Here is a 15424-nt window from a genome sequence, read left to right on the forward strand (position 1 = left end):
TTTGGCTCAGCGGATAGAGCGTCGGCTCTAGATCTAATTTGGTTAATTAATTAATTCTTTCTTTCTTTCAAGCATTCCTTCATCTAATTTTTAAAAAAATCCTCACCCAAATATATTTTTCCATTGATTTATAGAGCGTGAAAGTGAGGGAGGAGGGAGAGAGAGAGAGAGAGATAGAAACATCGATGTGAGAGAGACACATCGATTGGTTGACTCCCTCAGGCACCTCAATAGGGGTTGGGAAACCCACAACTGAGGTATGTGCCCTTGACCGAGAATCGAACCATTGAGTAGCCCAGCCAGAGCTCATCTAATGTTTTTTAGACGTGTCAGGCACTGTCCGAAGCACGGAGATACCATGATTGAGCAGGACAGTGAACACAGCTTACATCCCAGCAGAGGGGCATGGCTGCCTCCTGGGACAGGAGAGCACATGCCCACCTCCACTGTTACCTGTGAGAACTGCATTACCTTGCCTGGCCCTCCTCAGCTAGACCTGGACCTTCTTCCTTGACAGAGCAGCAGGGCACACAGCCTCTGAACTGGGGCCAAGAGGAGCAAACTTGCAGAGAGGTGACCCAGTCCTTCAGGAGCTTGCTGTATTCTCACTCTTTCTAGTAACAAAATTAATCAAACCCCATTTTTACTGGGGAAAAATCTGCTTGGTCCTTTGGTTGAAAGTGTTTTCTAATCTCAAAAAGTGTGTTTCCCTTTGGGACTTGGAGGGTCCAAGGATCATGTGGATAAATAATGAATTTATTATTAATGTCAAGGATGCTGCCAATTTCAGAAAGCTTCATTTCTTGAGGAATAAAGAGCAGATGAGATTAAGTTCTCTTCTGAAACCATCTGCAAGTATCCCAGGTGTGGCAGTAAACACCCAACATCCACCCATCTTTGAGCACAGCCTGTTCCAGGAGCGCAAAGACGGAGACAATGGGAAAGTCCCAGAGACACAGGGCAGGTCTCAGCCAGCAAGAACAAGAGATGCTGGCCTCCTGGTGTGCCGCCCCCACCTCTGCTGATCCCGGGCCCTAAATATAGTTCAGTGGTGGGCTCCAGCTGTCTGGATTCCATCCTGCCCTCTTCTGAGTGTTGAAGGGTCCTGCAACATCATCACTGTTCTTTAGCAAGAGCTCCGTATGTACCAGACTTTACTCCTGCAGTTTAGGTTCAGCCTGATCACAGACAGGCCTGTTTTTAGTAGGTTTTTGCATAGAGGAAGGTAACAAGTTTACACACTCCAGGCACCGAAAGGAGGAAAAGCACCAGTTGGAAGACAAGAGAGGAGATGCATTTGGAGAAAGTTTGTATTCAGTGGGGAGGAGGTAGAATTTTATGTGATTAAGTTCAGCTTTCTTTTATTCATTCATTAGAGGCCTGTGCCCGCTCATAATCCAGGACCCCTCAGGGGATGTCGGACTGCTGGTTTCAGCCCAATCTCCGCAGGCAGGCCGAGGGACCCCACGGGTGCACGAATCTGCATACTAGGCCTTTAGTATGCATATAAGATCTTTGGTTAATCTCTTCCTGACCTCCCCTGTCTCTCCTTCTCTCTGAGATTCATCAGTCTGTTCTGTGTTTCCATGCCTGTGCATTGAGCATCTGCCCCCTGGTGGTCAGTGTGCATCATAGCACCAGTCGGTCGAATGGTTGCTTAGGCTTTTATATATATACCACCCTATCTTTTAGTTCTATCAGATGCTCTTTTGTTTCATACCAGCGCATCTGATTTGCAAGAAATACATGGAACTTATAACTGGTCTTTTAATTGGAGGGGTTGTAGGGAAACTAGCTCATTCTATGGAGAAAAAGAAAACTGTTTCTCTACCTAATGTTATAAAGATAATAGAAAAAATTGTAGGAGAATAATCATGACACGGGTGGGGAAAGACTTTCTCCCCCAAAACTTCAAAAGAATAAAACAAACAAAAAAAATTGATGAACTTGATTATACCAAAATTAAGGCTTTCTATTCAACAGTGAACACCAGTGACACTTTTAACAGACACACAAAGGATTGGAAAAAACTGTTGTGATGTCCAAAACCAACAGGGGCCTATTATCACTCTAAAATATAGAAGGAACTCCTGGAAACCAACAGGAGAAATATAGATAAAAGAACTTGAAAAGGCAATTTTTAAAATAGGAGTCCCATGAGGACTAAGGAGTATATGAAGGGATGCTAAATGTCCTTAGTAAATCAGATAACTATCATACTACACAGCAACTAGTGATGTGTAATTGGCAAGTAAGTGCCAATTAAACAGTAGTTACATGTCACTTTACATTTGTTTAACTGAAAACCAGCAGTCTAGGTGATAGGCTTGTTGAACTAATCATTGTTCATTTTTTGGTGCATGGAGGAAAGGGGAGGCCATCACAGATTTTGATGAAATATCAAGGACATTAATTCCCTGCACAAAGGTGCATGAGGGATGGATGGAAGCAGAGATAAACGAACACAAAATGCATGATTCTATTTGTGTGTAATTTATCATTTGCATTTAGGGACAAAAATTAATTATATTTCAAAAGCAGCAAAGTACAAACATTTGCATTTGAGCAATAGATAAAGCCAAAGAGAAGAAAGTAGAGGGACTTCAGTTGAAACATTAAAGAGAAGAGTATTAAGAGAAGGTTAAGGTTCCTGCCTTTAAATTTTTAGTTTATTTTATTTTGTTGGTTAATCCTCACTGGAGGATATTTTCCACATTGATTTTTAGAGAGAGTGGAAAGGAGGGGGAGAGATACAGAGAGAGAAACATCGATGTGAGAGAGACACATCAGTTGGTTGCCTCCTGCATGCACCTACAGCCAAGGTACGTGCCCTTGACTGGAATAGGTCCCAGGACCCTTTAGTCTGGGACCTAATGCTCCAGTCACTGAGCCAAACCAGCTAGGGCAAGGTTTCTACATTTTAAAAGTGTTATATTGGGGCTTGATCCTGTAGTCTGTGTAATGCTTTGGATATCAGTGCCTTCCCAGGTAGTAACACTATCAACCAACATAGAAAACCATCCATGTATAGCATTTCTTCCAATAGCATTTGCTTTTAGTCCTTGAGAAAGGCCAGGTAAGGTAAATGCCATTGCTGTCGTGCAGCTGGGGTGGTCATTGGGATGCTGCAATGCCTTGTGAAAATGTGCTAATGATAGCATTGCATATCAGGAGGAGTTGGGAAGGGGACGGGGGCGGGGGGGGGGGTTGCCAACTTTCTTCTTTCAGGAAAATGAAGAGGACCATGCCTGGGCCTCCAACATGGAGCAATGCCCTCTTGTATGCATGTATTAAAGATGCAGGTAGCCTGGCTGGCTTGGCTCAGTGGTTGAGAGTCGACCTATGAACCAGGAGGTCACGGTTCGATTCTCGGTCAGGGTTTCAGTCTTCAGTGTGGGGAGTGCAGGAGGCAGCCGATCAATGATTCTCTCTCATCACTGATGTTTCTATTTCTCTCTCCCTCCCTCTCTGAAATCAATTAAAAAATATATTAAAAAAAAAAAGATGCAGGTAGACTTCAGCAGGGAGGACCGAAGGAGGCCTCCAAGGCTGGAGAAACACAGGCATGGTTCTCTCAGGGCACCCTCCCTCTGGCATTCTGGGCAAATTGCTGGCAGATTCAGGGCCTTGCAGATGGCACAGCACAGGGAGGGAGCTCACCGGCTAAGGGTATGGGCTCCTGAGTCAGAAACCTGGGTTTGAATCTGAGCCCTGCACTTCCTGGCTGTGTGGTTTTAGTCAAATTATTTTACCTCTCCAAAGCCTCTGGGATCTTCATCTTGAAAATGGAGACGACAGTATATCAGCTCATAAGATTCCTGTGAGGATTAGTGAGGTCATCAGTGAACTTTCCGTGCTGCTGCCTGGAACACTGTGAGCACTCAGTACATGGTGGCTATTAGGGTTATTTTATTTCTTAAACCTTATGTAGTCAAGCTTTATCACATGACAGAAATAGTGAGAGCAGCACTCATAAGACATGGCTTTCCAGACAAAATTGGGAGCCCCCCACTGGCAGCCACCCCAAGAGCTCCTTGGAGTGAGTGAGTCCCAGTCCCATCCCCATGGTGCAGTCCTGGACCCCCTAAACCTCCCAGCTCCAACGTCCTACCTCATCCCAAACAACCTGGCAGACACAGTAACTGGTCCCACGCTGTGACAAGGTTGGGATTTTGGCTTTAAGAGTTCGAGTTAAACACGTTCAAGCTTTGGTATTCTTTGGTTCCATAGCCTGTGGTTATTTAAGTCTCATGCCCATCTTGACTTCAGTTTTGTCCAGTGTTCCAGGCCTCAGAGTGGAGGCCGAGAGAAACGGCCATGGCTGCCCAGGGTGCGGGGTTCCATGGACTCCCACCCTCTCCGCCGAGGGGCTGGAAGTGTGTCAAGTGGATTTGTTGGCATCTTCGGTTATTCTGTGGGAGGCGTTGCCAGTGCCTCACATTTGGAAAATCACGGCAAAAAGTAAGCAACCGAGTTGGCAGGAGCAAATACTATAACCTGCAAGGTGGGTCAGAGTGGAGTGTTAGGGAAGGAGCAAGACTAGGAAGAAGGGGACTAGAGGAAGATGGGAGAATAAAGTGGGAACAGAGAAAAATGAAGCGGTGAAAGGAGAAGAGGAAATGGGAGACGAAGCTGAAGCTTAAGAACATGGAAGCGATGATAATAACAGGTTAGAAGGTGGGAGTGAAGTGTAGGAAAGCCTCAAACAAAAGCTCGTCATTAGAAGGCAGCATTTGAGGCATTTTATGAGCCATCTCCCTGTCTTTATAATTGAAGAAAAGAAGAAGAAAAGGAAACAAATAGGCAGTTCTTTGTCTTCCTATTTGGCAAAGCCAGGGGATTGTGTTATGATCTCTAAGGTGCTTCCCAAAACTGACAATCTATGGGTTTATAAATCATGTATGTATTCAAGGCTCCTTATTTGGTTAAGATACATCACTGCCGTCAGGGTAGCGTCCACGGAAGCCCCGCGGTGGTGGATGATGCAGATGTGCTGGGTTTTCTTAGTTGAAAACGTCCGGATCATAATGCCCTCCAGAGTTTTAAGTAGCTTATACAGTGTGATTGCTGTTTAGAAACTGACCAGTCCTTGACATGTCCTGCAACTCATGCTGAACCTCCGGGAAGGGAAGGATGGAGACGAGCACTAGGTCCTGGCGCTCGCTGGCTTTCCTCCGGGCGACCCGTCCGTGCGCTCGTTGTTAAATTCTACGATGTCCGTTTCCTTGGTGTCCAGAGTTTCCATCAAATACAGCAGGTCGGAGGAGGCTCGCGGGCCAGCCACGAAGTTGATGCCACTGGTCTCGGAGGACGTTTCCGGGTCGAGCAACGGAGGCGGCTCGGGGTTGGCGGGCTCCGGCCCTCGGCCCTCCAGGGAGGTGTGGCTGGACTCCAGGAACCCCGGGAGGCTCCACCTTTTGGGGAACGCGTCGTTCGCAAAAGGGTCTTCCCCGGGGGCGAAGGGGAACAGGTCCTGCTCAGCTGGGGCTAAGACAGTCTGGGGACTGGGGCCTCGGGGAGGCGTCCCCTCCCCTGAGGGGAACACCATCAGCCTCAGGGGGTCCCCGGGCAGCCCGGGGCCCATGGGCGGCACCCCGGTGAACTCGAAGCTCTGGAAGGAGGCGGTGGAGTCCCCCAGGTCCTCGGCCACGGGCCCCGGGGCGGTGATCCGCACCTCGGGGACCTGCGGCATTTTGACGGGGGAGGCCCTCAGGCTGGGCTGCGGGGTCAGGCTCTGCAAGGTGCTGGTGCGGCTGGTCTCCCTGATGGTGGACAGCTCCCCCAGGCTGGAGTGCAGCGCGGGGCTCCCCTCGGGGGCCAGGTGCTGCCGGGCGCGGCGGGCGCCCCGGGAGGGCACGTCCAGCAGGTCCCTGGGGGGGCTGAGGTCGCCGGGCGGGAGGAAGGCGGAGCTCTCGCTGGCCTGGCGGGCATAGCGCCGGCCGCGCGTGCTGCCCGGGTGCTCGTGGGCGCTCAGGAACCGTTTGACCCTCCTGATCATGGAGTGGCGATGGCCGTGCTTCTCGTAGTCCAGCCACTCCTCGCCGGGCAAGTCGGACCCCGACAGCCTGAAAGACAGGAGGGCAGAGGTGGGCAGAGTGCCTCTGGGGCTTGTCCGGGCGCAGAGTCTCAAAGCAGAGGACACGTTGGCATTTTTGCGTGACGGATTTGGAGGTGGTCGGGAGGGTGACTTTGACTTGATATAGTCTAGCGGAGGGTCTCAGTTTTTGGCCACGGGATCTTTTTTAAACTCTTATAAACTGGCCCAGCCCGCGTGGCTCAGTGGTTGAGCGGGGACCTATGAACCAGGAGGTCACGGTTCCATTCCAGGTCAGGGCATGCCCGGCTCGATCTCCAGTGTGGGGCGTGCAGGAGGCAGCCGATCAATGATTCTCTCTCATCACTGATGTTTCTCTCTCCCCCTTTCCCTTCCTTTCTGAAATAAAAAAATAAAAACAAAACAAATGATTGAGCACCCCAAAGGGATTTGTTTATGTGGGTTATAGCTATTGCTATTTACTCCATTAGAAAGAGTTGAGGGATAAAAACAAAACAACAACAACAAAACACACGCAAGAATATACAAGCACACATTCCATTACCTATTAAGTGATTACATCATCACCTAGCATGTAGACTCTGGAAAATTCCACTCCACACTCATGAGAGTGAAAAAGGCAAATAACATTTCAGTATTACAAAGGTGGTTTTGCAACAGCTGGCAGTGCTGTATGATATATAGGGAAGTTGTTAAGAGAGTAAATCCTAAGAGTTCTCATCACAAGGAGAAAAATTTGTCCCTTTTTTTCTTATTTTTTTTCTCTTTATTGTATCTGTATAAATCAAACCATCATACTGTGTGTTTTTTTAGCTTATACAGTGATCTATATCAATTTAAGGACTGGGGTGCTGGGGATCTGCAGGAGTCCCCAGACCACACTTTGAGAATCACTGATGTAGAGATTTGAACATTAAACAAAAAGATACAGTATGTGTTCTTTCTCCCTTATCACAGATGAACAAAGGTCATATTTTCCCAGGACCCATAAAACTCCCCAAACAATGGATTAGCTAAATTCAAGACAGTGCAAATAAGGGCTAACATTTACTGACCTCCCATGAGGTAATTAATTACCACAGGAATCATGTGGGTTGGTGTTGTTATTGCCACTCACACTTTACAGATGAGGGAGCGGGCCCAGAGAGAACCGTTAAGGCGATGTAGTAGTGAGGGTCAGACCCAGAAGTCTGACTCCAAAATCCTTGTCTTTACTCCCCTTGACACAAAGCCTGAGGAGGCAGTGTGGGCCTTGTGGAAGGACTCACACTGAGGTTGGGCTCCTCGTGTGATTAGTTTGACAGATTTGCTATTGTTGAGAATTTTTAACATTGAAGACACAAAAAACCTTACCCTCTTTAATCTTCTCCTCCAAGGCTGCAATAAATTGGATAATTGAGACAACAGTAAGGGCTATAGGGTTGTCAGGCCTCTCCTGCCTCAGATTACATGGCTGTTGGTCTCACGTCTCTGTGGATTTACAGTCTTAATGAGGTTTGAAGAACTACTGAAAGCCGTGCCCTTAAACTGCCAGCGCTTGTGTTGGACCGTCCCAGGCCAGTGTTCACAGTGCCATCCATGGTGACAAGATGTTTTTCTATGCCAGGTGCATTTTATGCGACACAAGGAAAAGGTAAGGACGGCGCAATATTGGTGTAACCTGAAAGGGCAAAAGGGCAGCCAAAAGAAAACTTGGTTTCTCGTGTTGATGAATAACGAATGGGTGATTGAGATGATTAACTGGCTAAATGTCCTGGGATGGCATCCGATTACAGCCTCGCGCTGTTATTCTAAAGCCCCAGCAGTGCCCTTGGCTACCAGATAGCCTCTGGCCCGCTCTCCACTCTGCATGGCTCAGGTTCTGTTACATTGACTTGAGAAATGCAGACTCATGCTTCAGCAGCCCCGGTGACTCTGCTGGTTGGGTTTCATTGGGTCATATCTCCAGTCACACTTCAGGAGCCCATGTCATCAGGGAGTTCTCCAGAGGAGCGACAAGCGCAGTTGTTCACTAAGATTGCCTCGCTGGATGGAGGGGCTCTGGGAATCGAGGTGGACAGGCCTCTATCCTCCATTTGGGACCTGAACTTGTTGTTCAGGATCTGTTTGCCTTAGCGCCTTCTAAACCACACAGCCTTGTAAGAATGACAAAATCTTCTAGGAGGAAAATGTATTATTATTACTTCAAAACTTCAGGAATCCTAAAAACAACAACACCCACACTTTCTTACTCTGCATTGATGTGGTGGATATGTACATTCAACGGAGGCCAAACGATTAAGGCCCTGGGTCACAAAGTGGAGAAAAATACACCGGATGGAAAAAGCAAGCTGCAAAAAGGCCACTGCTCTTGCTAATGATCTACTGATTTACCAGCCGACATTGAGACCCTATTGCACCTTCCTGCCTCGTGAAACAGTGGTGTGGACACGTGAGAGCTAGCCACTTACCCAGCCAAATTTATTGAGCACCTACCAGGAACCAATTTATTGCATTAAGTCCTGTATAACACTATTTAAAAGGAGGGCGAAGACATGTGCAGCTGACCCTTGAACAGCGTGGGGGTTAAGGGCACTGAAAATCTACTTATAACTTTGGACTCTCCAAAAACTTAACTGCTAATGGCCCACTGCTGACCAGAAGCCTTATTGGTAACAAACACCCAATTAACACATGTTTTGTATGTTACATGAATTACATATTATCTTCTAACAATACAGTAAGCTAGAAGAAAGAAAATGTTATTAAGAAAATTATAAAGAACCGAAGGACTTACATGCATGCATATAAGCATAACCAATGGATATAAGAAACTGGGGGCTAGGGGAGGCCAGGGGATTGTCAAGGGCGGGGGGAAAAAAGAAGACATATGTAATACCCTTTGTAATACTTTAAGCAATAAACTAAAAAAAAGAAGAAAGAAAATTATAAGGAAAATAATGTTTACTGAATAAAAGTCCCTATATAAGTGGGCCCATGCAGTTCAAACCTGTGTTGTTCCAGAGCCAATTGCATATAAATAACTGAATTTGGAGCAAAGAAAGTGTTTGAGCTGGACTTTTGATTCTGAGTAGGAATCAGATAGGCAGAGAAAGGACGGAGTACTCCAGGTGAAAGAAGCGACTGGGCAAACAGGGTAGCAGGACAGTTTAGGGCAGTGATGGCGAACCTTTTGAGCTCAGCGTGTCAGCATTTTGAAAAACCCTAACTTAACTCTGGTGCCGTGTCACATATAGAATTTTTTTGATATTTGCAACCATAGTAAAGATTTATATTTTTGACATTTATTTTATATATTTAAATGCCATTTAACAAAGAAAAATCAACCAAAAAATGAGTTCGCGTGTCACCTCTGACACGCGTGTCATAGGTTCGCCATCACTGGCTTGGGGTGTTTGTGAAGAACAGGAAATACTTGAGTTTGTGTGAAGCACACAGGATAGTGTCTGCATAGAGGTAGAAAGGTCGCCTCGGGCTGTGATATGAAGAGTCTTAGATGACAGGGAGAGGGATTTGGAGGAGGCAGTGGAGAGCTTGGATCGTCTTTGAGAATGGACAGCAGAGCTAGAGCTAGAGTGTGCCATTTGGTAGCAGTGTCCAAACGGGAACAGCTACGTGGAAAGCAGCATGAATGAATGTTGTCAAACAGACATGGTTTGAATAAGAAACATGACTTGGGAAATTTCCAAACTGTTAGTCAGAAAATGGGTCTCCAGAAGGACACTTAGTGGTCTGTGATCTGGGGGGCAGTTTTATGAATCTCACGCTGAAGTGATGAGGGCAGCCCTCCAGGCTCTCTGCTACCAAAGAGCAGTGTGACCCCCTCCCCATGATGAATCTAATGAACCTTCTTCTACATGACACCTTCCATGAAGGGTTCACTGCCCACACACTATGCCGCTCTCCTGTGTCTATAGCCAAGGTTCCCAACAGGACAGCAGAAACTGTGGTTTAAGAGCAAAAGAGTTTAAGGCTTAGAGCATAGAGAATAGCATGTAACTTAACACCATCAATAGGTTCTATTACTTTAAGTGAAATGATAAATAAGGAAACCAATTTTACTATAGGCTAATTGATAGAAACAAGAGTTAAGTTCCCACGGGATCTCATAAACTTTATAATAAAATGATGTTGAACGAGATGACATTCTTCAAGGACCTGATGTACTTGAAAATATTTTTATATTTTTTATTTCCCAGTTGGGAGGCTTGGGTGTATTTTTTTTTAGGTCCATTTAGACTTTCTACTTCCCCGTATTTGATTTTTAATGTGTACCCATAGTATACGGTTAGTACAATTCTGAGGCCCAAATACAGTACCACTTAAAATACCCCCAAACAATTATAGCAGAAATATTATATGATAGAATGTCAGAACCCTCATTATATTGCTATATATTAGAGAAGGTCAGCTGAAAAAGCTGGGTCTTAGATTCTGAATTCACTTGGACTGAGGTAGGCAGGTAATTAGAGATAGGGGGACATTCATGGAAAGTACCATGCAGCCATTAGTGCCCAGAGGTGGAATTTGAGAACTGCCTCTGTGGTAAGAAAAATGATTTATTTTGGGACCTTGCAGATCCAGGATTGCTGTTGTCCAGGCTGTGTGACCTTGGGAGGCCCACTGAACCTCTCTGTGACTTTGGTAATCTGATGACAGGTTTACCTTACTCTACCTGCCTTGCAGGTTGTTTGGGAGTCATCTGTATGTGGAAAAGCTTTGAAGAGTAGCACGGGTATAAAAAGAGTTCTTTCAATGACTGGCAAACTTTCAGAGGTGTTTTTTGAATCATCATTGCATCTTGCACGTGATTGGAGGAAATGATAGCGTCTGTTTCAAGGTCACTTCCTTTTCTCCTTCAAGCGTATTCTTTAAAAAATGTTACTACACCTTGGAGCTGCCACCTAACAGTGAACACATTAGAAGGGATGACCATAACAGTCATTTAATAGTAAGACTAAGGCACTGGGTAAATGAAGAGGAAATACAGGATGAGAGGAAGCTGGACCATTTGAGGGAAGGGAGATAGAACCAGTCAGGTGGGACTGCCCTAACTTTGCCACTCAATGTTGTGTTTTGTGCCATTTGCAGCCATTGCCAAACCCTGCAGCACACATTTATTGCACAATATTAATCATCCACACTGAAATATAGAAAAAGTGAGCATGGGAAAAGTTGTGCCATGTATGGTGCTATTTTTAAAAATACGTTTTTATTGATTTTTAGAGAGAGAGGAATGGAGAGGGATAGAGAGATAAAACATCGATGAGAGAGGAACATCATTGATCAGCTGCCTCATCATCGATGAGCTGCCTCCTGCACTGTCCCTATTGGGGATTGAATCCACAACCTGAGCATGTGCCCTGACCGGGAATCGAACCGGCAACCTCTTGGTTCTTGGGTTAATGCTCAACCATTGAGCCACATGGGCCAGCCTGGGCTATTTTTGAAAGGGACAAGAAGGCTAGGTGCAGGAGAAAGAAGAGGTGATGTGAAGCTTGTCAGGCTAGAAGGAAGGAAAGCGTCACATTTCTATAGGTCAGATCATTGTCTGGATTGGTGTCTGCATTCTTTAATTTCAAGTGTCAATAAAACAGCCACCCAATTTAAAAAAAAAATCTCTATTGAGCACCTACAACACCATAAGCCCCACAGTCTTCTTTGCCAATGACAGATCTCTGAGAGCAGCAGCAGCAGCAGTTTAACGAAGGCCTCTCCCAAAGGTGCTTGGGCTGGTGCGGGGTGCAGAACGCTGTGTGCCTCCTGTGGCCACAGCAAAGAGGCAGGAGACAGGCAGCCCCTTTTCAGACTGCCGGGGTGTCTCACATGGGAAGACCAAAAACAGCGCGGATGACACTCACAGAGCGAAGGCATTTTTTTCAAAGCAAGCTTCCTTATAAAGAAATATAAGCTTCAAAAGACGGAGGGATAAAACTGGATGACGCTTAATTTTTCTTCTCTGTGCCACTGTGAAAGTGGTGTTTTGACAATTTAAATTCTAATAATAGGACGTCATTTTAAACGAATCAAAATGAGAAATTTAGGAAAATGATACTTCTCACTTCGGATTTATTATTTGCCAATTGCTAGTGTCCCCAAAGTCAGGCGACTGCGTTGGAGGGAGCCGATCATTTGTCTGAAAACCTGTCCGGACAAAAAGGCACAGCTGCGGAGGAGCGTTTATTCACCGGCAAGGCGAAATGTCCTCTTCAAACCCATTAGAGGCCAATGCTGTTATTTTTAACCTTCTGCACCGCAGAGTCACCTCAAAGCTGTAGTCAAGGATTTGTAAGACGGGCAAGGTAACCCTCACACGGAGCTGGGAGGGGTGGGGCTAAGCATTGTGGGGACAGTCCAGTGGACCGAAGGGTATATCTTCCCAGCCCCCCTCTCCACTCCCCTGCTGGGGACACTTTCAAGCCAGTGTAGCATCGTGAGAGGAGCGCTTAGCTCAGAAAGCTGCCAACAGGGCTCGCAACCCTACCGCTGCCTCTCCGTTACCTCTGCTTCAAGGTCACTTTCTTTTCTCCTTCAAGCGTGTTCTTTAAAAAATGTTATTGCACCTTGGAGCTCGCAAAATGAGGAATTTCGGAAAATGATACTTAATATGAGTTATTCTCACTTCAGATTTATTATTTGCCAATTGCTAGTGTCCCCAGAGTCAGGGGACCAAGCATTATGGCAAATCTGGTTAAAGAATAAACATATCATGCCTGCCCTCCATTACAACTCTGACCTCCACTGGCTGATGCAAAGAGAAATATTGGCCCCAAATTGAGGTTCACCTAATGGCCCCCACCTTTCAATACCATTGTGCTCTATAGTTTTGTTAGAGAAGAAAATTAAGCCATCTGTACCTCTCGTATCATTTAGGAAGTTAGAGCGCCAATGGTGGCCCCCATGTCGGCATATGAGAGAGCCCCCAAGTTATTTATAAAATTATAAGCTTAATGCATGTTCATGTCCTTGGGAGGTTCTGTCTCTCCTTTCTCTCTGGTGCATTAAGTGCAAATCAATGTTCCAAGAATACATTTCTGTTCAAGTTAGTGATTCAGAATTCAAGATATTCTTGGTTGTTTGTGATACACTGATGCAATATTATGTTTTTCCTTGTAAAGTGAAAAATTTTAAAACAGTTGGCTAAGAAAAGATTACCCAATAAAGCATCCATCTGGAAATATACTCAACCATCCTATATAATAAAAGTGTAGTATGCAAATTGTCCCCTCTGACTGGGAGTTGCCCGGGAGTTCGACTAGGGCGTGGGGCCAGCCGGGGGAAGAGAGGGAGGACCCGTCTGGTGGCAGCCACTAGGGACCCTGCCAGTGCAGGAATTTTGTGCACTGGGCCTCTAGTACTTCAATAAAGTGTTTCTTTGCTAAAATACATATTTTGGTATATTTGAACTAATATCATTAAGAATACTTCTGCTCTACTATATAATTCTAAATGCTCTGTACATATTTGTACAATTGCAAAAAAGTAATGTATTATTGCTACATATTCTTAGAACTTTGGAACGAAGATAGAGAAGTAAAAGTCATTATTTCTGGGTAAGTGGTTACAGTTTCACAGTAACACATAAATCTTAAATTCCTCAACTCCCAAATAGGAATAAATTTCTACAAAAATTTGAATATTTTTCCTCTTTACTAAGTGGATCCTTAATTGGCTTCATGGACACATTGCTTAAGATCACTGTAAGTGTGAGATGTTGACATGTTTGAATCATGGCAGAAAGCCGAATAGAACAGACTTCTTTAAACAGGATTGCAATCAGTAATCCAAGGTTCACAGGCAGAGCGAGTGCTTTTAGATTCAGACAGAGTGAGCACAGCCCCTGGTGTACACCTCATACCCTCACGACACCCATGAGCGATCCATTTCATAATCAGCGACCGCCTTCTCCAGGATTTTGAATCCTTTAGTTGCTATGGTTGGGCATTTTATTAGGGTTTACCAATGCCTTTAAGAAATTATTGCTTCTACACTGTTGGTCATTTTGATTTTCAAGACAGGATTAAACGGAGTTATGAGACTTCAGGTTTTTAATTTCCATATATTCCATTCCTCAGAGACTTAACAAGTTGTGCGAATGGATAATCCCAAGCATTTAAAAAATGATAAGAATTTTGGAGCAACTCGTGGCTGTATAATTGAAGACAAGCATTCTACCCCAAGCCAGCTGTGTGGTAGGCTAGGCCTGCACCTTATTTTTTGTTGTTCGTTTTAAACAAATTTATTTTCAGCAATGCTGGCTTGAGTTTAAGCATTCTAAGTTTGTTTTGGTGAAGGGAGGTTTATGAAACAGAGTGTTTGCTTCTGGTATATTTGAACTAATATCATTAAAAATACTTCTGATCTACTATGTACTTTTTTTGTTGTAAAAGAAGAACCATTTTCATTTTAGAACTTGGGCATATTTTATGAACAACTCTTCTTTTGATTGTTTTCAGGCATTTTAAAAATCTTGGTTAATAGTGTCTCCATGGCTGAACTAATGAAAAGATGCCTTAATTAAAACAGCAGATCAGAAAGTGTTTTACATTATGACAAAAGATTATATTAATCAGATTCAAATGATAGCATCGCAGCTGTATAATGGAAAAGAGATCAACCAGAAAGATTTCTTTTCATTGCTCAGTTAAGTTATAACATGGTTTATTAAGTGGACAGTACTGGACAGAGAATAATCAACACTGTTTATTAGATGCTCAAGACAGGTATATTTATGAAAATTAATATTTTTGTAATTATAATTTCTATTTTGGGTGCTCTGTTCAGATTTTCAACTGGCCTTTTTTTCACTGAAAGTGGTCATTCTGAAGTTGACTTTTAATATGCCCCATACCAAGATTGGGAGATAGAAGTTCAGCATTCATATTGTGTTAGAAATTATAAAATATAGTTTTAAAACAAGCTTTTTGGCCTCAGATTAGACAGAGAAAGATGGGCCTTGTTAACACTTCCTTTGGATTAAGACATGATGGAGATCGGCTGTGGTGAGCACACAGGTTCCTGCTTCACTAGCTACACAGGCACCATCTCCCAGCCCCCTCACCACATCCGGCTCCAGCTCCTTCCCTCCCGCTCAGGTGCCCAGGGCCCCCCCGGGACCAGCCCACCCCTGCCTTCCTGTGTTTTCTCTAGGACCTTGCTCTGTCAACCTCTGGCTCCTGTGTCTTCCTTATTCTCCAGTGGACTCCTTTTGCTCAGCCTTTTTTCCTTCTTTTTCCAGAGCAAGAATATTTATCATTTTGTTTCTTTATTACATCTTGCTTCATCTTATAAAGGACTTGAGGTGGCTTATAAAAACACATACAATGCAATAATGTATGAAGTTAGGCTACGATAGGAGACCTAGAATAA

At 44.7% G+C, this 15424-nt stretch overlaps 1 protein-coding gene across 3 annotated transcripts in view; it reads right to left on the reverse strand.

Moving 5' to 3' along the window:
* Positions 1-845: 845 nt before the first annotated feature.
* Positions 846-15424, reverse strand: part of BEST3 (bestrophin 3) — a 43429-nt gene continuing 28850 nt past the window's right edge. For all 3 annotated transcript variants that reach the window (XM_059683593.1, XM_059683594.1, XM_059683595.1), the window contains one exon: positions 846-6065. In XM_059683593.1, the coding sequence (XP_059539576.1) occupies positions 5147-6065 (919 nt within the window). In that variant the 3' untranslated portion in view covers positions 846-5146. The remainder of the gene's footprint in view (positions 6066-15424) is intronic.

Source organism: Myotis daubentonii, chromosome 2 (assembly GCF_963259705.1).
Source record: "Myotis daubentonii chromosome 2, mMyoDau2.1, whole genome shotgun sequence".
Taxonomy (NCBI): Eukaryota; Metazoa; Chordata; class Mammalia; order Chiroptera; family Vespertilionidae; genus Myotis; species Myotis daubentonii.